A 24,138-nucleotide genomic window follows, 5' to 3' on the forward strand; every position below is an offset into this window, starting at 1 on the left:
ATTCTTCAATGACACCGCTCCTCCTCCATTGTGCATTGCCATTCTCACCTCTCCATCCCTACGCATGCTTTGAGATTTGTCCGTGCAGGAAATTTAAAGATGGGGTTCTTTAAAAACGAATGGCACGAACGAGCCACATTCCGTCTCCCTCGCTTGCTCAGATAACCCCAACTTCGGCTCTGACAAAATTTTGCCCCAAATTTTAAAGAGGGCTCTTCGCCAACCTTTTCAATTTTGACAAAATTTTGCCCCAATTCTCTAGATTGGGTTGGGTTTCTTCAAAAACATTTCTAAATTACGTCATTTCAACTTCTCATTCAATGATTATCTTGCTGTCGAGTCACGTCGAATCTTATATATTAAATCAATTGCAAGTTGGATTTTTCGACGAGGTAAATAGTCAGTGGGGCTCAAGCGAAACATTTTTAAAAGGTGTGTTACTCAAGTGAGTGAAAATATATAATATATACTAATCAAGTGAGCGCCATAAGATGTTCATTGAGGAAGTCGCGGAGCTTGTAGAACTTAATCCACTGCGACAAACCTTGGTCGGTTTGCCTGGGGTCAACGGTCGCTCTACCGAGCAACGCAAAAGGCTAACCATAGCTGTTGAACTAGTAGCGAACCCCTCCATTATTTTCATGGATGAGCCGACCTCTGGTCTCGATGCAAGAGCTGCCGCTATTGTCATGAGAACAGTGAGGAATACGGTGGATACAGGCAGAGCTGTTGCATGCACGATCCACCGGCCGAGTATTGATATATTCGAATCTTTTGATGAGGTAAGTAATGCCTACACATCCAGAGTACAAGAATTTATTCGTAATGCTATCGCTGCATGAGCCATGTACTTGTACTTGTGCCGTAGCTTCTCTTATTGAAACGAGGTGGGCAAGAGATATATGTTGGTCCATTGGGTCACCATTCTTGTCATCTAATCAAGTACTTTGAGGTACTCACCTCGGTTGATACTGTAGGTTCACTGCATTCCCACAGGCCCAAACTTTAGCCTTGTAAGCGACCATATGAGGCACTCACATAGACCACTGAGAGTTAGATTGACACATCCTGCAATTTTCCAGGAGAGCCAAGGCTTTGATCAAAGACCTGAGCGTACCACCTCCTAATTCCAAGGATCTCTTCTTTCCCACTAAGTATTCGCAGTCGACTTCCACCCATTTCATCGCTTGCTTATGGAAGCAACATTGGCGCAACACAAACTATACAGCCGTTCGGCACCTCTTCACCATCTTCGTAGCTTTACTTTTTGGGGGTATGTGCTGGGATATCGGATCTGATATGTAAGTCCTGTCTAGACATGTAAAATCTTTAGCCTGTGTACCATCGAACTGATGTGTCTGTAAACCTTCAAATATTGCAGGAACCGAAGAATAGACGTGCTTAATGCAACGGGCTCAATGTATTCTACCGCTATCTTCCTTGGGGTCCAAAATGCATCTCCTGTGCAGCCGGTTATATCAATGGAAAGAATAGTTTATTACAGAGAGTGAGCTGCTGCGATGTACGCAGCCCTGCCATATGCTCTAGCGCAAGTAAAATTTTCCTTCACAACAATCTCGATCTTCTCTTACAAATCAGTACTCTAATTAAAAGTTCCTTATGCGGTTTGAATCCCCATGTTGTAGGTTCTGATTGAAATCCCCTACATCCTTGCACAAGTCATAACGTACGCCCTCATAGTTTATCCGATTAATGGGTTCGAATGGACAGCCGAGAAGTTTTTTCTGGTTTTTGTTCTTCATGTTATTCGTCATCTTGAGTTATAATTACTTTGACATGCTAGTGGGAGGCTTGACCCCGAACCTGCAAGTCGCCGGCATCATCTCCTTTGCAATCTTCCCTCAATGGAACCTTTTCTCAGCGTTCCTTGTGCCGCGAACCATAAGTTCTATCTAGCAACCCTTCGGATGATTTTGCTCATGTTCTTCTTCCTTTATCCAACATGGTATTGACGCCTGACAATGAGAGACTACCCTCTCTTGCCGTATCCTCGACACAGGATGCCTATCTGGTGGAGATGGTTCTACTGGGCATGCCCAGCTGCTCGGACTTTATACGGATTGATGGCCTCGCTGTACGGCGATGTGGCGGACAAGCTCGAGGACTATGGCGGCTCAGTGAAACAATACATCAAAGATTACTTCGGTTTTAGACACAGCTTCCTGGGTGTGGCCGCGGTAGTGATGGTCATGTTCCCCGTGATCTTTGCTTGCATTTTCTCTGTTTCCATCAAGGCACTCAACTTGCAGAGGCGATAAAAAAAAAACACACATTTTTAGCATTCATATCGGCATATGGCGCCGCCAATGTCATTCCCATCGCGGATTGAAGAGGCACGAATTCGGCGCTCATATCATGAACAGGATGCTTGCAGAGATCATTTTTTGTTCGGACTACTAGTGACTTTAATTGAGGGCAGCTGATCAAAGGGTCAATCAGTCCTAATAATCCATTTCTCAACTTGATTAGTTCTTGCAAAATTTGGATATCTATTAAGATTATAGTTGTTCATGTCATGCCAATGAAATATTTAAAGGTAAACAGAAGTTCAGACAAGATGAGGATTATCTAATTCATCACTTTTAGTTCAAACAAGATGAGGATTACTTAATTCAATCACTTCTGATGGTATTAACTTCATTTCTTTAGCCACCACCGCCCGTAGCGATGCAGCTGGCTTGGGCTCTCTCTCCCTCACGAAGGGGAGGAGTTCGAATCCCAGATACGTCATTAGAGATTCTTATCTGGAATACTATAGTGGTGGGTCCTGCAGCCGCTCTCCCACTGTTTGCTCGCTCGGTTTACGGGTTCTCTGGATTATTTAAAAAAAAAAAAGAACTTCATTTCTTTAGCCACAACACAATTTGGCCAATAAGTTTAGCTTGTACCAAAACTAAAGGTGTGTGTCAATTATACTAAAAACCGACTTTGAACATTAAGTAGAAAAGTAAAAAGTCTAAAGGAAAAACTCTTAAATTCTTACTCTTAAAATCTTACTCTTAAAAACTCTTAGGGTGTGCATGGAAACACTCCAAAAAAGTGTTTCCGGCACAGACACTTCATACGGAAAGTGTTAAGAACAAAAAGAACGAAACGCGTTTGGTTGCGTTTACATTCTTTTTTTTTTTTTGTTTCTGGAACGAAATAAGAACGAGAAAAAAAACAATAAATTGTTGTTTCTTGTTCCCCGAAAACAAAAATGAAGAAACATTTCCAGTGAGCTTCTTCTCTCTCTTCTTCTTCTCTTCTTCTTTTCTTCTTTTTTTCTTCTTTTCTCTTTCGCGGTCGCCGGCCTCGGCCATGGCTGCGGCCGGCCGTCGAGGCTCGGCGTCGCCGGCGGGGGCGAGGCCGAGCGTCGCCCGGCCCCCTGCGAGGCTCGGGCTCTCCGGATCTGGGTGAGCCCAAGCTCGCCCGGCCAAGGCGAGGCTCGGCCTCGCCCGCGCCAGCGACGCCGAGCCTCGCCTTGGCCGGGCGAGCTCGGGCTTGCCCGGATTCGGCGAGCCCGAGCCATGGCGCGAGTGGCCTAGCCAAGGTGAGGCCGAGCCCGTGGCTAGGCAAGACTAACTGCCCCGTCACGGGAGCCGGAGACCGTGACCGAAAAAAAAAAAAAATAAAAAGAAAGGAAAAAATGAAAAATAAAATAAAAATGTTTAAAAATTAAAAGAAACAAAAAAGAATAAAATTTACCAAACGTGTTTTACATTCATTTTTTATTCCCTGGACTAAACGTTACCAAACGCGTTCTTTTGTTCAAAAATTGTTTCTCCTGAATGAAACACTTTTTTTTGTTTTTTTAAGGAATAAAAAAGAATGAAACGTTACAATTCGCACCCTTAAAGTCTGTTCAAAGTAACTCCTCATTTATTATAAATAAATACTTTTCGACTTAATAATTTTCTTGAATAAAGTAATTACACACTTCAAAGACAACGCAACATTTTTGTTTCTCTTATGTGGATTCTCTCTTGAATTTTTTATAGAATACAAGTTAATAGCCAATGCACTCAATATGCATAAATCATATAATATAAGTCGGATTAAACTCATTCTCCTAGGTGTAATTTTTCCCAGACACAAAAAAGGAAAATTTAAAAAAAAAAGAAAAGGAAAAAGATAAACAGAAAAGCCAAATAAAGAGCATCATATAGATCGCCTCCCTTCAGTCATTTCTTCAACCTTCGGCCATGGCGGTGTGCTCGCATCGACTGCTGCACTTCCCATGGCTGTTGCTGAAGCCCTCGAGCCCAAGAACCTCGGCTCTTGCAAACCCAGATGGGAGCAGACGCGTAGGAAGGCTCTTCCACCGCTGCTCAGCTCAGACCCTGTCTTCCTCGCCGCCTTCGCCGCCGGCTCTCGAATCCTGCGGCGCCCCGGAAAGGTCGGAGCAGCTGAAATGGCAGGCCTTTCTGAAGAAGAAGGTGGTGATGCGGGTCGGGTATGTGGGCACCAATTACAGGGGTGAGCTCGAAGCGCTCTGAGGAATGCCGGTGATGCCATCTTTTTATCCGTTTGTTGATGGAGGGGCTTTTTTTTTTCTTTGCCTCAGGTCTTCAGATGCAACGAGATGAGCATTCGTTGTCTAGTAAGTCCATGTTTGTGTTGCTTTCTCTTCGTTTAGTTTCGCAGCTGAAATGTTTGTTTTGACTAACTGCTCTGTTTATATCCATTGTCTTGATTTGTACTCAGCTGTTTTTTCTGAGCTTTCGGTATTTGACTGGATTTGTTTCACATGTTGTACTAAGATAAAGCAGCTTGTCCATTGTGTAGGTAGTCTAGTTTAATTTATGCAGGTTGTGCCTTATCATGTACCGTCGACTATGTTTACGACTATGTTTACGGAATCAAGGGGCGAGTCTGCGAGATGGTTTCTTTGCCATTTCATAATAACTACAACATAATGCGAAAAGCTATCATGGTTGGGTGCATTTGATGAGGACTTTTAGTCATTTGATTTTCATAAAATCTCTCCTTTGTCCCTTCTTTAATTCTGCTCTGTTGAGAACCTTTCCCATGCTTTTGTCTAAGATGCCAGAGGGACCAACCTGTTGAACAGAATCTTCCTTGCTAGATCTCAATTGTGGAACTTTGGTCCAGTACACTTTTACGAACAAAATGCAAATAAAATTTGTCCACTTCACAAGTCCATTCAAGACAAGACATCTTTGTACCTCTTTTGAATTGTTTACACCCTCATGTTGCTGCCATAATTGGGAGTTAGTTTCTTCAAAGTTCATGTTGATGAAGGTTTTGCAGCTCTGTGATTTATGAGCATGCATGCACAAGGTGCACTCTACTTACAGAAGTCATTGTGGAAGCGGAATTTTTCAGTCACACCTCCATTTGTCTGATCTCACTGGGATTCTGATGATGAAAGCATGTTGTGCGCAAAATAGACAGTGTTACTTTGAATAAAACTGCTTTAAATCATAAATTTAGCGATTCACATTTTTCTTGAGTAGCGATTCATGTTTTTATTGAGTATTTACCCATTTGCTTGTGTCTTAATATATGTCAAAACATCCTTGCCACGGAGGTCATGTTTATGTTTACACAAGATGAGACCTGGCTAAGCATGTAAACTCCAAATGCAGCTGTAGAAGAAGAGTTGGAAAATGCTATCTACAAGGCTGGTGGAATTCTGGAAAGTAACTTTGGGAATCTGAATAGAATTGCCTGGGCCAGAAGTAGCCGGACCGACAAAGGAGTGCGTTCTCAGGAAATCCTTGTCATTGATATGTATCTTACGTCTTTTCATGTCATCACTTAGGATGAGAATTTGGATATCTTTACCCTTATGGTGGTGGAAAACTTTCTAGGTTCATTCACTGGCGACTACCATATCACTCAAGATGGAAATTCCTGACGATGCATGGAAGGGGGACCCTTATGGTATCCATCTTGCCAGTCATATTAATGCATATCTTCCTGAAGATATCAGAGTTTTTAGCATTCTACCTTCAAAAAGGTGGAGTGGAGTTTATGATATATATTCATCACATTCGTCTAATAAGAATTACTTTTCTATGGATCAGATGTAATGCTAAATTCAGCTCTACACTCAGTTACACTATTAAAAAGAGTATGTCATGAATGCTGTAGGTTTGTCTCCTCATAGTTTTGGCTAGACTTTTATGCTTCATTTTTTGTTTTTTACTTTCTTTCACATGAGATATTAATTGGTCAATAAGCTAGCACAGACTTGTTCTTGTCCAAGTGGGTTTAGCCAATTGTTCCTTTCTGAAGTGGAGCTGGCACAAATAATCTTAGGATTATTAGTTGGCGGAAAGCCGCCAACTCAAACTTGTTTGCTCAAATTTCTATCACTGGAAGTGATCTTAGCATATATCATTGAAGAGGATCTCTGGTTAGAATACTGTGTAAACAATGATGCCAGATAAATTCTAAGAATGTAAAGCATTTGAGGCACTTAAAGTTATTCTAAGTGAGGCTTTTAAAACTAGTGCATTCTTAATACTTTTGTCCATCGAGTGAGAAACCATCTTTAGAGCTGATATGAATCCTACCAATTTCTTGTTTGTGAAGTTGCTAAATTAATTGGATGACTCTAAAATGAATTGGCTAATAGAGAACCTTCTCTTTGGACATAGAGGAAGGGAATAATTAAATGAACTGTAAATACTTTTTCCTGCAGGACCTATCCTCAGTATGTTTTTTGTACGTCTTTCCATCAGAAGCTTCATGTAACCTTTCATTAATACTAAATGTCCACATTTCAAGGTGTTGAAAGAAGTGGAAATAATGTGCAATTTGTGTTTGTTCATAATTTTGTAATGTATGCACTTGATAATGATCATTATTCTTCAGTATCTTTGATGAGCATTCACATATTATCACCTGTTTCAAAGATTTTGCATTTTGTGGAGCTGCTAATTACCGCAGCATTTTCAATGGCCATTTATGTGACATTGTGTCTATTTTTTCTCCCTATCAATCCTAACTTTTGTTACCGGAAAATCTCCAGGAGATTTGATCCAAGACGGGAGTGCAATATTCGGAAGTATTCGTACCTTCTTCCTGCTGAAATTATCGGGATGAAAAGTAATTGTACCTCCAGCGAAGTTGATCATCACATATCAGATTTTAATGATATATTGAACACTTTTGAGGTTCTGTACTTGTTTCCCTCTTTTTGCCCACTTGTCCTATCTTTGTTGTTCTCGATGCTGTGGTTGCATCTGTATTACAAAAGGAATTTTAACAGACACTCATCTGGCCCTTTTCTGTTGTGTATGTCCTCTTTGCAGGGAGAGCATCCTTTTCATAACTATACTGTACGTTCCAAGTACAGAAGAAAGTTGCCCATAAAGAAGTCACGGAAAGACAGGCGTTCAACTATGGAAGAAAAACCATTTGATGCAGCGTCTGCATCTGAAGAGGAAGAAAGCGATGAAGCGCTTACAGAGAATGAACTTGCGAATAATTGTGAGGGAACAGATGAACATGCTCTCCAGGGAGGCCTTGATGAAAATTTAATTGACTTTTGCCAAAATCGTAGGAATGATCTACGGAGCAGAAGTTCAAATAATGTCATTAAGGCGAGATGGTTACATGAACCTGATCAGAAAGACCGAATTAGTTCTTCCCATTTTAGAAAGATTCTTCACTGCTCCTGCGGCAAATTGGAGAATCTGCTTGGGTCAAGTTATGTTGAGCTCTCCATTTGGGGAGAGTCTTTCATGTTGCATCAGGTAATCCTTTTCAAAGTAGCTTCTCTTAACTCCTGAGGTTTTGCCATAAGCTATCCAGTTCATACAATTGATTGCAGGAGAAATTTTATCGGTTCTAGTGTAGGTTAAATGATTTTTTTCCTTACTGCGTGGTTTCATTTGAAAAATACCTTCATATATGGTGCATCTGGATTCCTATAATAAGAAGGTCTCATATTCAACAGATCCGCAAAATGGTGGGGACTGCTGTAGCTGTAAAGCGTGACTTACTTCCTAGAGATATTCTCACATTGTCATTGGCCAAATTTTCCCGTGTTGTGCTACCACTTGCTCCATCTGAGGTATTGATACTTAGAGGGAACAATTATGTCACGAGAAAGGGACCTATTGATGTTTCTAGGCCAGAATTGATGGCATTTGTGGAATCAGAAGCTGTGTTGAGCACCGTTGACAAATTTTACAGATCAGTAATGTTGCCTCAAGTAGCTAGATTTCTGGACCCATCAAGACCCCCTTGGAAGGAATGGGTTGAGAAATTGGATGAGCACACGCCAATTCCAGTCACACAGTTGGACGAACTCAGGGCCGCTTGGGATTCCTGGAAGGAAGCTGCAGAGACTCGAAAAGCTGCTGCGTCTGTTGTTAGTCAATGATCAGTTGACATGTATTACAGTGGGCATCTTGCAAATTGTTGATTGGCTTCACTAACTTTCAGACAAATTGGTCACAACCATTTAACAAGACCATAGCTTCTATTGCTGCGCTGAGGCACGTCACTGCTGCTTCTTGTAATGGCATATCCGTGTTTTTTGTTCGCTTCATTTCAGGCCCCCAAGGAATCTGCAGTGCCTTATAGTTGGATACTCATCCTTGTGGACACAAACTCTCCTCTGCATATGTCTCATTTCGCGGTTGATGTTTATTGGAGGAACTGTCCCAAGTATGGACCGACAAACCTCGCAAAACCGAGCATTTTACAAGTTAAATTCGAAGTGACCGCCATTTGCTGCCAAAAGTTAGAAGATTGAAGCTTCTGGATTTGCTGATTTGTTATGTTGTGGTTACTGCTCAAGAAGCATTTGACATGGTGCCTTAACAGATGATTTGGGAGGCTTTTCGAGCATCCGAATAGCTATTATTTCGTCTTTTGTAATCAAACGGTATTTCTGCTTGTACCTTGGTGTCAAGTGTAAACCGCTGAGCATTGCTTGGAGAGGAAGAATGTGTGATGAGTGACACTTGTTTGAAGTACTTGTAATTTTCTTTTTCACAGTGATGATTTGATTATCTTCAACAACAACGAAAGGATGAATCCAGAATATGATTTAGGACTTCGCATCATCTAAAATTGGTGGAATGGAAAACGCATGCTTGTTGATTGAGTAGGTGTTAGCATAGTCTATACTTATCCCTGCATCTTAGGCGTGTTCATATAATCTTCGAGAAAAGTACTAAAAAAAAAAGGTTTTATATATTTTTAAGTGGTACTAAAATAATTCTAAACCTTTTAATTTCGTCATCTTAATCCTAATATTTTTACATTACTATCAATTTAATCCATCTAGTTAATTTAGGTAAAAATTTATCAACAGGAATTCTGACCATTATATATAACATGATAGTTCTAACATAAATAATTTTTAAATTTTTTTCAGTTTTTTATTATTTTTTTCTTTCCTTTCCTTTTTCCCCGGTAGCCGACCCTCACTTGCTACAAACAAAGGCACTGCAACCCCACTCATCCAACAAGCAAGGGCCCCCTAGATCCAGGTGAGAGCCTAGCGCCCTTGCTTGTTGGCCAATGAGGGCCATGACCCCACCTTTTGTCAGGGCGAGGTTGTGAAGGCCCTTGTTCATGGCAGGTAAGGGTTAAGACACCCTCACCTAGACTAGGGGCTTGCCCTTGTGTGTGAAGTATAAAAAAAAATAATAACAATAATAAAAAATCAATAAGAAAATCATAAAAATATGTAAAAATTATAAAATTGATCAACATCATTATCGATTGTGCCACGTATTACGACCGGCATCATTGTCAACAATTTTTGGCTGAAATTAGTCGGATGGAATAAATTAGTACCGATGTGAACAAATTTAAGACTAAATTAATCTAACTGAAAAACTCAAAACTGAATTGATATGTATATAATGGATTTAAAACTTGTTTGGTACTTTTTTCTTATATTAACTCCTAATAAGGCAAAAAAAGGAAAAACAAAACAAAACACCAGCTGTGAAAGGACAAATCTTGAGGACAAGTAAGTAATGTCCAGAAACTTCAAATTTTAATTTCAAGTGGAGATCTGCATCATCAAGAGAGCCAACATTATTACAAGGGGAAGAAGATGCCGGGCCCGACCAAATCCAATCGGAGCGACACAGTTGGCAAGTAAGTGGGGTTTCGCGCATTCCCTCACCGCAATCTGGAAGGTCAATCCGCCAGGACGATCAACGAGTGTCCCTCTCTCTCTCTCTCTACACGGCGAGGGGAAATAGGAAAAAGGTCGCAACTTTACACTCCGCCAGCTTCTGATTCTCGCCCTCCCGCTGCCTGTCACTCCCCTCAGCACTCGCCCGCGCCTTCCTCCTCTCGCTTTCCCAGATTTATGCATTGCGCCCCCGTCTCCGGCGATTCGTTCCTCTCCTTCGGATGCTACTGTCAATGGCTTCTTGTGAGTCTCTCTCTCTCTGTCCCTCGCTTTTTGGGCTCTCGCCCGTGACTTTCATTGGCGCTGTTTCGACGTGGGCTCTGTTCTTTCGTCTTGGGGAGGAGGAATTTGGCGTTTAGCGAATCTGGGTCTCCGTAATTGCCACGCTTTCATGTCTTGATGATGCTTTGGAGCGTCTTTGGTTAAGTAATTCTAGTTTCGTGGTTGTTGGTGTTATTGTCATAGTGCTCTCTTGTAGTGTTTGATCTTGCAAAGCACCAAGAAGGCGAAAAGGCGAAGATATGAGATTCTGCTGTAGTTTCTCTATGTTGGGTTTTGTTTACTTTCGCACATTCTCTTGAGTGCACGTCCACTGCGCTGCTGTTGCATGAAAGATGGCTCGAAAGAAAAGAGAGCTGCTTAAATTTTGAAGGAAAAAAGAGTCGATTCGTCTTCTTTTGTTATTAGTTCTAGATTGTGTAGATGAGAACACTGCACTTTCTTGCTCTTCTTAATGTGGAATCAGTGCATTGACACCAGCCAATCTATGTCAAATCCATGCAGCACTGCCATTCCAATTGATTTCATGTTTGATGCCGGATAGTTAGTTGTAGGGTTTTATAGTGGGAGATGATAGGTTATTAAACACATAGATTGCGCTGCTATAATGGCTGCAGAAGGGAATTGTTCAATGAACTTTTTATTTTACCCCTTATGAACCGCACTTGTTAAGGCGTGCTTTAGATTTAACTCGGGATTTTTCATGGGCTATGGCTTTGTCTTTGCTACTTGTTACATTCGAAGAGACCATAACTTGGTTACTGCTCTTATCTCCTTAAGATATCATAAGAGACATGTGCTGGCATGTAGAAGTTTAGGTTATCAAAACGAGCGAGTAGACTTGACATTGGAATGCTATACTCTGTGTGGGTGTGTGTGTGTGTGTGTGTGTGAACATGTAGATGTATGAAATCATCAAAGTTGTCAGTCCATAGCTTTATTTCCCTGTCAACACATCAAAACAATTGTGAGATGGCCTTTTACTGTGAATTTTATCTCTGGTTTAGCTATGGATCTGTGCTAATTCCCATGTTTAATTTTTCAGGTAGCTTAGGAGCTTCAAATGTTAAAATAGCGAACTTGAACTCTGGTAGACCAAAAATTGGCGAATCACGTCTCTCATACGGTAGAAGTTGGATAGTGTTGAAAACACCAAAGTATGCAGGTTTGACCTTATTTCAGCAGTTGGATAAAATATGCCCTGTATGCTGTCATCCATCTTCTGGAAGCCCATGTAAGTAGCATTTGTCGATACTAACACTTCCCTTCTGCCGCAACCATCTATATTGAGACTCACGTTTTTCATTGTAAGTTTTCACCTTTGCTTAGTCTGAAAGGTTCTCTTTAACCCTGCAACAGCCACTTCCAGTCTGTTAGATGATTCTGAAGATTCAGAACCATCCAGTTTAACTAGCCAGCTCATACCAAATTCATCTGAGGTTAGTATTTGCAATTAATTGTCAATATAGGATAAATTTATGAATGTTTCAGTTAGCCAATTTGTTTGCATTGTTTTCTCCTGGCATTTGCTTTTTGTCATACATGTGCAAAATCATGTACTGCCTATTGCAGAATTGATCACCATAGCTTGTTTTTTAGATACAGTGTTCCAGTTTATGCATCGAAATCGGTGTTATGATGATGAGAGCATACTATAATCAATTTTAGAATCAAGGGGGATGTGGATATGCCATTTTTGTTTGCCTTTATTCATACACATATGTGGTGTTGTTTGAGCATAAGGCCAAATTCTGTGGAAGTGTTCATCTTAGTCACTTACGCTTCTCGATAAATGTATTTTCCTGAAAGAGTACCCTTCATTTAATGTTTAGGTAGAGCTCCTAATCTGTTTGCAACAGCTAGCTTAAATGTTCTTTTTGGGCTGTGGCACTCCCCACATGGAGTGAAAAGAGCTTGCCCAAAATGCCCTCCTTTTATGTTCCATCCGATTGTGTACGGGACATGCTTGTTAGGCACCGAATTTTAACAAGTGGTATGGTACGTTTATAATATCCCATATAGAAGGGGAAGGAAATTGAGATGTGATACTCAGTTGAGAGTGCCAAGTTGCACTCTTTTTACTTCTTTTGGAGGCTTGACCCGCGTAGTATCAGGCCAGATCAACTACCTGTTGACTTGTACATTGCCCCTCATCCAAGGGGCAGTTCCATGAAATCAAAGGTCCTATATTCTCGCAAAATCCTATAATTTTATGAGCTGGGTATTGATGAAATTTTCACAACTCGTCCCTCCAAATTTGTCTTCCTAGAATAGGGATGCTTTCACTACTGCATCCTTTCCATTATTGGAGTTTACAATTGTCTCCACATTCTTCCTTTGTAGGTGGAATCTCTGCTCACAGATATATGCGAGACATCAATCGCAGAATTTGAATTGAAGGTTAGCACTTGGCGGCCAGTTCCTGTGCTTGGCATAGTATCTCCTCTAGTAACTCCACAAATTGGATTTTGTAAATTTATATCCTGTATATTTTCCCTAGATGGTACATATACCTTGCAATTCTCTCTTTTGATTTTCAATTTTTCAAAATTGTCAGCTTAATGGATTTCGGCTATATGTGGCAAGGGATGTAAGTGGAGGACATAAACCTCTTCCTCCTTTTTCCCCAGCCCCAACACCTGTCCATTCAAATGTTGAGGCAACTGATACAAATGGTTCACTTTCAAAACCATCTTTGGCCATCTCCAAAGCACTAACTTCTTCAGATGGAGGGCCAACTTGGCTTGATAAAGCAGCTGATGCAGGCCTCGTGATACTCCAGTCTCCAAGGGTGAGAATTTCGAACCTACCCCCACCAAAAAAAAAAAAAAAACCACACGCACACAAAAGAAAATAAAATTGTTTGTGCTGTTTTTTTTTTTTTTTTTTTTTTTTTGGTGAAAAAATTGCTGTTTATCTGCACTAAAATTCAAATGATGTAGGTGGGATTTTTTCGGAGATCTCGAACCATTAAGGGGAAGCGCGCCCCACCTGCATGCAAAGAGGTAGGTTTTTGTGTGCTCATGCACAGGATGGTTTTGTGAAATGAATTGTTCACTTCTCTGCTTTCACAGTCATTGAAATGTATTTGCCTGGTGTTATTAGGGAGAAGGAAGTTTTTAAGGCAAAAAAAATTTAGATACTTTCTCATATATATCATATTAGGTGAATAGTACTTTTCTTTGTTTTTGGGGTGGAAGTTATGTCAATGGCTCCCAGAATTATTTCACTTAATTTGTTATTAGATTTAACTTCTGTAAATAATATTTGACCTGAAGCGTTGATGTTTGGTCTGAACTTTGGCATCGAGCAAGTCCATAGGATGTCCATTTTAGAATGCTCTGGTTTATTTGTTTCTCACTAAACTGAACGCTCTCAAAAGTGGGATGATGATTCAATCAAAAAAGAAAGCAGCATGATTGGCAAAACAATGTCGATATTATGCTATGGACTGACGACTTATAAGCTGCTTATAAAATTTCTGCAAGTCCTTTTCTGTGGACATCTTTCATGGCTTCTGATAATTCTCATGGATTGACAGAAGCAAATAGTGAAGGAGGGTCAAGTAGTTTGCTATATCGAACAGCTTGGGGGAGAACTTCCAATTGAGGTCAGTCTTCACTTTTTTTTCATTTTTTTTTATTGGCTGTGTGTTTGAATGGAGTCTTTTCTGGTCATAATTCTGGTCACACAAAAGGCTCATCTTGGCATCAAAGTAGTCCGGTTTCTAATCTATCTACTTGTATTGATCCTTTCCAGTCTGATGTATCGGGAGAGGTTGTCAAGATCCTGCGAGAGGATGGTGGTATGTACTATACATTCCCTTCTCTGGTGTAGTAGTCGTTTTAAGTTCCTATTATATGCTTGATTTACCCATATTTTCTTGCTCTGTTTGATTGACAGATCCAGTTGGATATGGTGATGCCCTCATCTCCATTCTTCCTTCTTTTCCTGGAATCAAGAAGCTGCAGTAGATGGTTTTCTTCACCTTGCGTTGCATCTTCAGTAGCTTGAGTCCTTAGACAGAGTGTACTTATTGCGGCTTATTTAGCTGTTTTAACTCTCAGATTCATCTTTATTCACGGTACAATGTTCACTACAGCGACATAAACTTTTTTCCCCTCATCTTTTATAAATGAAACGAGTAGATCAGAAATTTTGGATGAAGCCCGATGTCTCGACAGTTTTAGCACATGGCTGCAGAACATGCAAAGGCGAAGGTTACAAGCATGAACCTTTATGCCAACGATAGATCAAGATTGGAATTATTCAGAATTAAATTGCTAGTTATACCTGGCTATCGAGATGCTGATAGGATTACTTGTCCTTGAGCCTTTTGTGCTTGGACCATAAAAATTCTTCAGGCAAGGCATTCTCTAGGCTAATCATAAGAAAGTTTATCTTGTATCATGCCTATATATCTTTTGAAGAGCAATAGAAAACGACCACCTTTAATTGCTGTGCTTTGTCTTCCTTGATTTAGCAATAAAGACAGCCATTTACACGAACTTAGTGAAATCAAGATTTTAAGCAACTCTATGTGCTTAGGACTGATTAGACTCTGAAAGCTCGCTTACAAATCTGCGCATTTCTGCGATTTACAACTGAACTCAAAAAATCTTTGCTTTCTTGCTGGGTGATCTTGAGCTCAGACATGCATTCCTCTTGATATATTCTGGTCTCCCACAGAACAGAAATTGTCTGATAATAGTGCATTGGCCTGGGTTTCCCAGTCGGAGGGAAAGAGCATAACTTGCGAACGACCAGGTGAGTTTGTAGCTAGTCCGCTGAACAAAAGTAGGAACAGTAAATTCCAAGAAGTGGTCTTAAGCTGTCTATATTCTGCCTCAAATTGTATCCACGTTTCAATAATGATGCAATCAAGGACCATGGGGGAATGAAAACCAACCTCGTATGCTTAAGAAAAGATTTAGAGATCGTTTGAATCGCCCAGGGCAAAAACCGATCACAGAGGGAGCTACCAATAGCTTACTCAAATGCAATCTGTCTATAAATGAATTACAACGTTGACTCTCTTTTTGACACAATCGCCAGAGAATAATGTAGTAACTAGTTCTTATCGCCAAAGTTACCTGTACACGATATCAATCGATGAAACAAATAAACTATACAGCCTTTCAATGAAAAACAAGCATCGACCACTCACAAGTATTCAATCTTCTATCTATTCTTAAGAACGTCTTTCAACGGCTTTTGCCCACTTGATAGTTGACCTGGCCAATGCATCAACGGGGTCTATGCATTTCTTAAGAAGAGGATCATCTTGAGGCAAAATATCTCGCAGGTCGTCGGATGCAAGGATGACAGTGTTCACTGCCCTTACTAGGAGAACCTGAAGGGCGATCCTCAAAAGATTTCTAGCCCCTTCCATGTCATCTCTGTTCGAAGCTTCAATCGCAGGAACTATAGTGTGGTCCATTGTTGCTTTATCTGGCAACACGACCTCAAATCCCTGCATGAAAATGGCCACTCAATCGATAGCACAGATAGAATTTAGTCTCTCGGTTTTACATGACAAGTAAATGATATGAAGGATGTCCTGTAACCCATCGTGCTCAAGGCAAGGATTTAAAGCCCACCAAAACCTATAAAGGTTGCTACTCCACACGTCCATATGAAACCTCCCAAAAATCTCCCTAGGAACCTAAATGTGTCTTCAACAAGGGCAGTCAATACTTGTAATACCAACCACATCAATCGGGTAGACTGCACAGCTTCCTAAGAAAACAAGGGAGTTAAACAGAAATGACCACAACTTAGTGCCCTCATCTAGACCACCCACTCCCTCAACAAGCAACTTAAGGCACAAGCAGACGAGCAGGAAGATAAGGTTTCCTGCTAGTGCTATCATCAAATTCGCACTATATATGTAACTACACAGAGCCCACAATAGTGGACATAGCAAAGCCTCTGTGCATGAGGAGAAAAAGAAGAAGAAGGATTGCGCTGTCAGATTCCATCAGAAAGCATAGACTTCTACCCCAAAAAATAAAATAAAAAATGGTCAACTTTTGTGGTGACTAATTAACTTGACATCCATTAAAGTCAAAGGAACAGAAATTTCATGAAACTGGGTATCTCAGGAAAAATCAGACAGAATTGCTTTTCCAGGATTTAATCTTTGCCATCTTCCGTTGGTACATAAAAAGTGCAGGAGGCGAATAAGGCAGTATGATGAGGAAACAGAAGTGGCGATTAACACAGCAAAATAATCTTGGTATTTACTCAGTGGAACCTAGAGGTGGTTGACACAATCTCAAAGTAGAGGCTGCAAATAGCCATGGTAGAGGAATTGCAACGAGAGGATGTACTTCTCCAATATCAGCATTCACTAAAACACAATTTTTATATTGTGTGTTTCTTCATCAATGACCTAAATCATACCTGTATATAGAACTTTCAATTTTATGTCCTTTTTCCTATCTTATTATCAGCACAATATGCCATACAAAACTCCCACAAAATATTTGAATGGCGTACATGAATAGTGTACATCAAATGAATATTTAATTGTCCTTCATGGCAGATTTCCAAATTAAAGCATACTAGTGGACAAATTATGACACATTTTGCTACACGAAAGAAGAGAAATGGTCCATGCAAGACCAGGAATTACGCTCAGACCAGTAGCATTACATTTTACTTGATAAACATTTTGTGTAATCATGCTTTAGCAAACTGTGATAACAAATGAAACTCCCTTTGAGTTCTCAGGTGTCACACTGTTTTTCACTATTCCATCTAACATACAAAGATCATATTATACAACTGAGCCATATCAGTCATCTGTGCTCTCCTCTTTATCACGTTGCATTTACTGCAACCTCTGTTACTATGAAAACCCAGATTTATGGAGGACCGCTATAATTATGAACCCACCATCCTTCTCACGCCTAGGCGGCCATTAAGCATCTTATTATTATACAAATTGGGAAGTCAACAGAATAAATTGATATAAATGGATATGTCCAGCACAAGGTGAGAGAAAGATGCTATAGGCAAAAATATCACAGCTAGCAGGCCTTCAACATAGTCAAGAGGTGTGCTTTCCTTACTGAAAAGCCACAAGCTTTCAGGAGCTCAGAGGATACTGATTTAGTAGAAAAGTCAAGCAAACCAAATGGGATCTGTTGTGTCTGATTCCCTCCAGTTTCATAATGAATTGCCAAACGGTCAGACCAATTCATTGTTTTCCAGTTATACAACTTTAAGGGAAGAACTGGACCAATTATAATACAGAAATGTCAATCATGTTAAGATGCAGAGGATAGAAAGAATGGAATTACCTCATTCTCCAGCTTTTCCTGATAAAATCCTGCCTCTAGAATTGCACTTGTTGTGAGCACACCAATCCGAAGAGGGCTTCCAGCTTCAAGTGGCTTCATTTTCATTTCGCTAAGCTCTTTAGCAACACACTCAGCCATGTTAAGGAAGGAAATTGGACATCCATGACTTATGTCATCATGCCAAGAATGCGAAATGTGACAAGGCATTACTATGCATCGAGCTCCTGATTTCTCAAGAAAGACCCGCTTCTGGCGCAGGTTATCCACAATCAGTTTATGGTCCATCTTGGAAACTTCACTTTTTCGGCTTATTGAAGGAAATGAACTTCTTTCATGTGATAACAGTTCCTGATGTAGAACTGGGTCTGAGCAAAGTACAAAAGGAAGACAATTTTCTCCGACTTTTGAACTCCAATTCACTAGCTTTCTCACAAAGTCCAGGGTTGATCCAACAGATACTCCTCCAATTATGCCCACCGAATCTGCTTGACTGAGAATTGAAGCAGAAGAACCACAACTGGCTGAAGCTAAGTTCAAATTTTGGTTCTTCCGTAATTCTGGTAAATTATCACTCTCTTCAGTTTGGAAAAGAACGGAAGATGGTGGTACAGCAAAATCTGGATTTGATCTTCTCCTATACAGTGCTCCGTGCGTACTAACAAACCCGAATGTCCGAGCCGGGTAATTTAACGCGGGGAAAGACACCGTGAAGCCTCTATCGAACATTCTCCTATCCCACAGAAAACCACTGAAGCGACAAATTTCGAATTCTGATCTCAAACAACCCGGGACCCTAAAACTGCAAAACTAATATCTAGCAACAGGAGAGCAAATGAAATAAAAGACCATCAAGAAGTCCAAGACAACCTCAGGATTCTAAGACGGACCAAGAAACATCCCGTTCGTACTCTTATTTTCCATCCCCAACCGAACCCAATTCCTAAAATCCCCAAATGACCATGCAAAATCCAATCTTGAAAGCCAAAGACTGCAGAACGCCTCCAAACAGGCAAACCCAGAAGCAAGAAACTCACCTTCCAAACTTACAATGCTCACTTCACTAGAAGCTTCCAAGAATGACAGTACATTCCTCTCCAAGAACAAGAACAAAACCCAGTCCCTAAAACCCAGAGAGACTCTCTAGAATTCAAGCAAACAGACAAACTAAGTGAAGTTAGGAGGGAAACGAGAGAAGCTCCCACCCAAGTCCCGAGGGGATTTCACGGGGACCAATCATCTCCGGAGGAGGGGCCCAAACCGAACATGGCAAGTGGAAGGGAATCTTTCGCGAGCGCGACGGGGTCTCTCCCTCTCTTCTTTTCTGCAACAGCAACGCCTCCACATTCTATCCTCACAGCAACTACGAGCACGCACCAACGCTATCCAAGCGATCTTGTCGTTCATTTTTTCACATTCCAAGAAACGGAACTGTTCAGTCCTTTTCTTTTCGAAAACAACACAAATAATTCCTGAATTTTGAATTTTCATCACTATGTGTGTTGATGAGTTAAACCATAAACTGATTTTGTATGGATGTATTGTGATATCAAGCACATTAAATTCATATCGATGTATGTCGATTTTGGTACGTCAATAATGTGTCAAATCATATAAAAATCTATAATTTAAGAATGTCAACTTACATTATTTGGTGTTCGTAAAGTTGAACTTTCAATTGATAAGTGTAATAATTAGATTCCTTCGATATCTTAGTGTGATTAGACCTTCTTATCTTTTTATGTTAAAGGCATTTCTCTAAGATTAATTACGGAAATCCTCCTAGTACTTATCTAATTCATTTCCCTTTTATCGTGAGTAAAATAAGACTTTTGCATCATGGTCCAATGAGGATGGATTAGTGCAAGTCTTGACAAGAGGACTAATAATACACCGAGGACCAATGAGTTTGCAACCCTTTGAGCCTATTCAAATCCTAAATCCTTATCTCATGTGATGGTCAATCATAAGCCATCAATCTCTGTTTATCCCACCTCCACCTCCACCATAAACTGATTTGTATGGATGTATTATGATATCAAGCACATTAAATTAGTATCGATGTATGTGATTTTGGTATAATAAGGCTTCTACCCCTTAGGTAATCGTATCATCCTTCGAAGCCCCTAAGCAAGGAATTTCATTTTTCCGAGCTTTAGAACTACAGAAATATGTTGTGTACTTTCTATACACCTAGATATCTAGATATCTTTCTAGATATCTTTTGCTTAGATAAGTACAAAAGCAAGATATCTTAGTATATAAAGAGAAGACCGACCTTAGCCTATTGAAGTCGATCTCAGCCGATATCAATAATGTGTCAAATCATATAAAAATTCATAATTTAAGAGTGTCGGCTTACATTATTTGTTGTTCGTAAAGCTAGACTTTCAATTGGCAAATGTAACAATTAGATTCCTTCGATATCTTAGTGTGATTAGACATTCTTATCTTTTTATGTTAAAGGCATTTCTTGAAGATTAATTACGGAAATCCTTCTAGTACTTATCTTATTCATTTCCCTTTATCATAAGTAAAATATGATTTTTGCATCATGGTCCAACGAGGATGGATTAGTGCAAGTCTTGACAAGAGAAGGACTAATAATACACCGAGGACCAATGAATTCGCAACCCTTTGAGCCTATCAAAATCCTAAATCCTTATCTCATGTGATGATCAATCATGAGCCATCAATCTCTGTTCGTCCCACCTCCACCTCCACCTCCATCTCCTTGATTCTTATCCATTTGAATTTGAGCCGATGAAGACTCTTCAAGTAATTTCGAGGATGGTAGAGAAAATGGGGTTGAAAAGATTGGATTTCACCGATCACATTAATCATGAACATCTCGGCTTACCAATCAGTCAAGCATGCTGTACGCGGGGCCACAGCTTGCGGCCAAGCAAAGCATGGAAAACCAAATGCTTTTTTTGTCAGGATGGCTTTGGCCTATCTATCTCGGGTGTGGTCTTCTGCTGATGATGACCGTTTCTCGCCTGGTGCATGTCGATTCTCGGCCACGTCTAATGGTCTCCATGCGTTATGTGGTCCGAGCCGCTGATGATTTTCCATCATGAGCAGTGATCATAGTTACAACCTCATGAAATGTCATGTCCCTTCCCTTGTCTTTGTCCTATCAGCTTACACACGTACTGAAATTGAAACCACACGATAAATGAAATATTATGTTATAAATAAAATTGAGGTATTTGGTCACGAAGACCATTACCGGATCTCACCTTTGAATCTAGAACATCCATATTAATGTCCGAGCCGTAAAAAGTGGAGGGCCCAATTCCAAATACAAAGCAATAGCTACCTCTGCCATCAAAGCTGCCCCATTAGGACGAAGGCAAGACCAATAGCTACCTCGTGATTCAGTAACTTTTATAAAATATGTAAAATATTTGAAGGATAAATAATTAAGAAATACTTATTTAAAGTCAATGTTAGTTCACTGATCGGTAAAGCAATGTAAAAACTAGGTTCAAAAGCAAGCAATTGAAAATGGAATTGTTCACTAATAAGGTGTTCACCTAGATGGTAAAGGAGTATGTTCCTTTTCCGGTGGTCTTGAGATTATTCTACAAGTAAAATCCTCCATGCACCTTTTCGACAGAAGGGAGCGTGTCCTTAAAAATGGATTACTCGAGGTACGAGAAAGTTGACCGAACACTACCCGATCTGTTATATTAAATAAGAAAGTTGAATTTCTTAGGTTACATGAATAAATTCCATTTATATCATCTTACACATGAAAAGGATAATGGGTGGAATGTTCCTTTCAAAGTATTAGTTTTTTACCGGTAGTTGAAGTACCAATAGTTAAATACTAATAACATATCATACGTATATGTGAGTCAAAATATCAAAAGATGACTAAAAATCTTATTAGAAAAGATTTAGAAAGTCTAAAAAGTTTGGCTTATTACTTCCAACTTTTGGTAATTTGGGTGCAACAACGTTCACAAACATATACCTTTGAAGAATTTTTCCTGAAGGGTCAAATCCAGAATCAAACTTTTAATTTTAGCTTTAACATAGACAAAAAGATTTTTTTTTTAAATAGCAATATTTTATTCTCTAGTATTGATCAACGATCTTTTGAAAACGAAAATAGTCATAAAACATCTCAAAAAAAATTAATACCAAAAAGAGATGGATTCCTGATATTCCTCAATTGATAAATCATCTAGAAAAATCACTTACCACTTCTAATATAAAAAGGAAAAAAAGAAAAGAAAATACTATGAAAATAATTTACCAATTAATTCTCAACCAAAAGGAGAGAAAAAGGACAAGAGCACAAAAAGTTATGGATAAGCCACATCAACCTTTAATATTCACAACGCCTTCACTTTAATATGTGTATATATATATATATGTAGAATTTGTTAGAATAGAGTAATATAACAAGTCAATAATAATTCCCATTCATTAAGTTGAGGGGTGATAAATCATTTTTTCTATAGTCATATGATGGTCCAAACAGAAAGCCCATGGGCCAAGGATATCAAATGGTCCTTACCCAAACAACGGCCCATTAAGTCGAATATCCTATCTTATCTAATTTTATCATAATTAGAAATTCAAATGACTAAATATAACATTTGTTAATATGCATTGAGCATCTACACAAATGGAAACTAAGACTAATGGTCTATGACTATGATTGAGTGGAACTGCAGCTCACATTGCTTTATCTTTGTTTGCGTTATGCTGATAAGATCCACGGGTATTTCTTTCTCTAGTGAAATTTGCATGTGAAGGGAATGAAGGGTTTTACAGATTCAGCTGTCAAAAAAAAAAAAAAATTAGATTGGAATGGAGCGTGGGAGCTCATGGGGATTCCTTGATTTCTAAACTGAGTGCCAGGTTTCAACTGGTATCTCGATTTGAGCTTGTGAGCAGGAGAGTTTGCCCCTCGATCATCTTCTTGGGGCTATCCGATATCCTGTTCTTGGGATGGATGAATTAAATAGTAGGGATGTTGCAGACTTATTTCGACGGATTCTCGAGGCTTGTTTCATCTGACTTTCATCGCTTGCTCGGTCATTGTGACTATATTATTATGTCCGCTGCCCGATGGCTAGATCTGTTGCAGTGTTGAGCTTCAGCGTTGATGACTGTACCAATTACGCAAGCAAAGAGAATGATCATGTTCTCTTTATCTCTGCAGGAGAGTTCTGCTCCTAAAAGTCCATTGACAATTGGTTTTCTCTTGCATTTTGCAAGCATAGCATGGGGTTCCCCATAGGCCCTTTGGTCCTGGTCTACTGATGTTATGAAATTGATCAAAAGTTGAAGGGTTAGCACTGGAAAATATGGAAGCTTTGCAAATTGCTCTTACCGCCACAGAGACAATTTGCAGTATGATTGCTGCAGTTGGCGCATAAGAGCAACTAGTAAGCATGCAGAAGTTACGATGAAGCTCCTAAAAGATTTCAGAGCTTGGAAAGACCGGTGAGTCTTGAAAATTTGACACAAGCCAACTAGCTTCATAACCACCATCTAGATCGCCCAATAGATGCCTGTTTGAACTCATGATAGACCAGCTACATCTGAAAATCAGGAACAGGAGAAGCATAGGGTCTAACCGTAAGCTTAAGAAATCGCGAGAGCTGTATGGAGTTCCATGACCGGAGATCCCTTGGAAAAATGGGTAGGTTCAATCAGGGACGACTTAGATTGGTGGCTAGAGCCTCAAAGGTCGGTCCAGAGTGTTGGGAAAGCCAGGGATGTGAATGTTTACAGGAATCATCGAGTTGCCCTGATTGTTGGGCAATCAGCTAACTCAGATAAAATATGTGGATGGATCAGTTGGAACTTTGGATTTGGACAATGGTGCAGGAGAGCTTCCCAGAATTGGAAGCAAATCTGAATCCAGCAGAGCTTCCTGAATTGGAAGCTAATCTAGACCAGCGACGTTAGCTAGCATTATTCGCATCGAGCCTCTTCATGCTCATCCTTGGATGATGCACTTGCCACCACTAAGATGAGACTCCAAGACAGAACGCTGTTCTATGCTGATGAGATGTTTCGCCTTTCATAACGATATTTGGAGGAGGTGGAATTCGAATCCTTCCATGCATCTCCTTCCTGCTCAACTGAAGACGATTTCTCTAGTATAAATAGCAGTCCCAATATTCGGGCTTAGCTACTGTATCTGATTCTTCCCCAAGTTCTACCGCCTCGTAAGAACCTTTCATTGTGTTTCAAAATGAGCATGGTTTTCATTGCGAAGTTAGGAAGCTTATCGGGCAATACAATCGTAAGTCACAAAAGAACGCCAGCTTTTGAAAAGTGCCCGGAAGTACTCACCGCGGCTCGAGCTAATTTGGTTTCTATCTCATGATCATTTATTCATATCACATTGACTGTGTTGAGCCGCACTCTGGTCTATCAGACTCATGA

The 24,138-nt window shown here is 40.0% G+C and overlaps 3 protein-coding genes and 1 pseudogene across 3 annotated transcripts; 3 read left to right on the forward strand and 1 right to left on the reverse strand.

Moving 5' to 3' along the window:
* Positions 1-491: 491 nt before the first annotated feature.
* On the forward strand, positions 492-2,279 carry LOC104424185 (annotated as a pseudogene).
* Positions 2,280-4,189: 1,910 nt separating this feature from the next.
* On the forward strand, positions 4,190-9,025 carry LOC104423165 (putative tRNA pseudouridine synthase). Its single transcript, XM_010035634.3, has 7 exons — positions 4,190-4,479; positions 4,568-4,603; positions 5,613-5,725; positions 5,838-5,986; positions 7,004-7,148; positions 7,287-7,730; positions 7,934-9,025. The coding sequence occupies exons 1-7, from the start codon at positions 4,206-4,208 to the stop codon at positions 8,360-8,362; spliced, it is 1,590 nt and encodes a 529-aa protein (XP_010033936.2). The 5' UTR covers positions 4,190-4,205; the 3' UTR covers positions 8,363-9,025.
* A 1,042-nt stretch (positions 9,026-10,067) lies between these two features.
* Positions 10,068-14,584, forward strand: LOC104423167 (biotin carboxyl carrier protein of acetyl-CoA carboxylase). Its single transcript, XM_010035638.3, has 9 exons — positions 10,068-10,381; positions 11,463-11,651; positions 11,777-11,856; positions 12,761-12,817; positions 12,975-13,208; positions 13,360-13,422; positions 13,959-14,027; positions 14,177-14,222; positions 14,321-14,584. Exons 1-9 carry the CDS (start codon positions 10,360-10,362, stop codon positions 14,389-14,391), a joined length of 831 nt encoding a protein of 276 aa, XP_010033940.1. The 5' UTR covers positions 10,068-10,359; the 3' UTR covers positions 14,392-14,584.
* Positions 14,585-15,315: 731 nt separating this feature from the next.
* Positions 15,316-19,131, reverse strand: LOC104423166 (aspartate racemase). The gene is made up of 2 exons (XM_010035637.3): positions 17,725-19,131; positions 15,316-15,890 (listed from the first exon to the last, which is right to left on the reverse strand). The coding sequence occupies exons 1-2, from the start codon at positions 18,448-18,450 to the stop codon at positions 15,609-15,611; spliced, it is 1,008 nt and encodes a 335-aa protein (XP_010033939.2). The 5' UTR covers positions 18,451-19,131; the 3' UTR covers positions 15,316-15,608.
* Between the last annotated feature and the right edge of the window lie 5,007 nt (positions 19,132-24,138).

Source organism: Eucalyptus grandis, chromosome 10 (genome assembly GCF_016545825.1).
Source record: "Eucalyptus grandis isolate ANBG69807.140 chromosome 10, ASM1654582v1, whole genome shotgun sequence".
In the NCBI taxonomy this organism is placed as follows: Eukaryota; Viridiplantae; Streptophyta; class Magnoliopsida; order Myrtales; family Myrtaceae; genus Eucalyptus; species Eucalyptus grandis.

Coding starts and splice junctions, on each gene's coding strand:
- LOC104423165 (XM_010035634.3), top strand. CDS start 4,206: ATGGCGGTGTGCTCGCATCGACTGCTGCACTTCCCATGGCTGTTGCTG. Junction 4,604..5,612: donor AGATGAGCATTCGTTGTCTA/GTAAGTCCATGT, acceptor CTCCAAATGCAG/CTGTAGAAGAAGAGTTGGAA. Junction 7,731..7,933: donor AGTCTTTCATGTTGCATCAG/GTAATCCTTTTC, acceptor CATATTCAACAG/ATCCGCAAAATGGTGGGGAC.
- LOC104423167 (XM_010035638.3), top strand. CDS start 10,360: ATGCTACTGTCAATGGCTTCTT. Junction 10,382..11,462: donor GCTACTGTCAATGGCTTCTT/GTGAGTCTCTCT, acceptor TTAATTTTTCAG/GTAGCTTAGGAGCTTCAAAT. Junction 13,209..13,359: donor TGATACTCCAGTCTCCAAGG/GTGAGAATTTCG, acceptor CAAATGATGTAG/GTGGGATTTTTTCGGAGATC.
- LOC104423166 (XM_010035637.3), bottom strand. CDS start 18,450: ATGTTCGATAGAGGCTTCACGGTGTCTTTCCCCGCGTTAAATTACCCG. Junction 15,891..17,724: donor AGGAAAAGCTGGAGAATGAG/GTAATTCCATTC, acceptor ATTTTCATGCAG/GGATTTGAGGTCGTGTTGCC.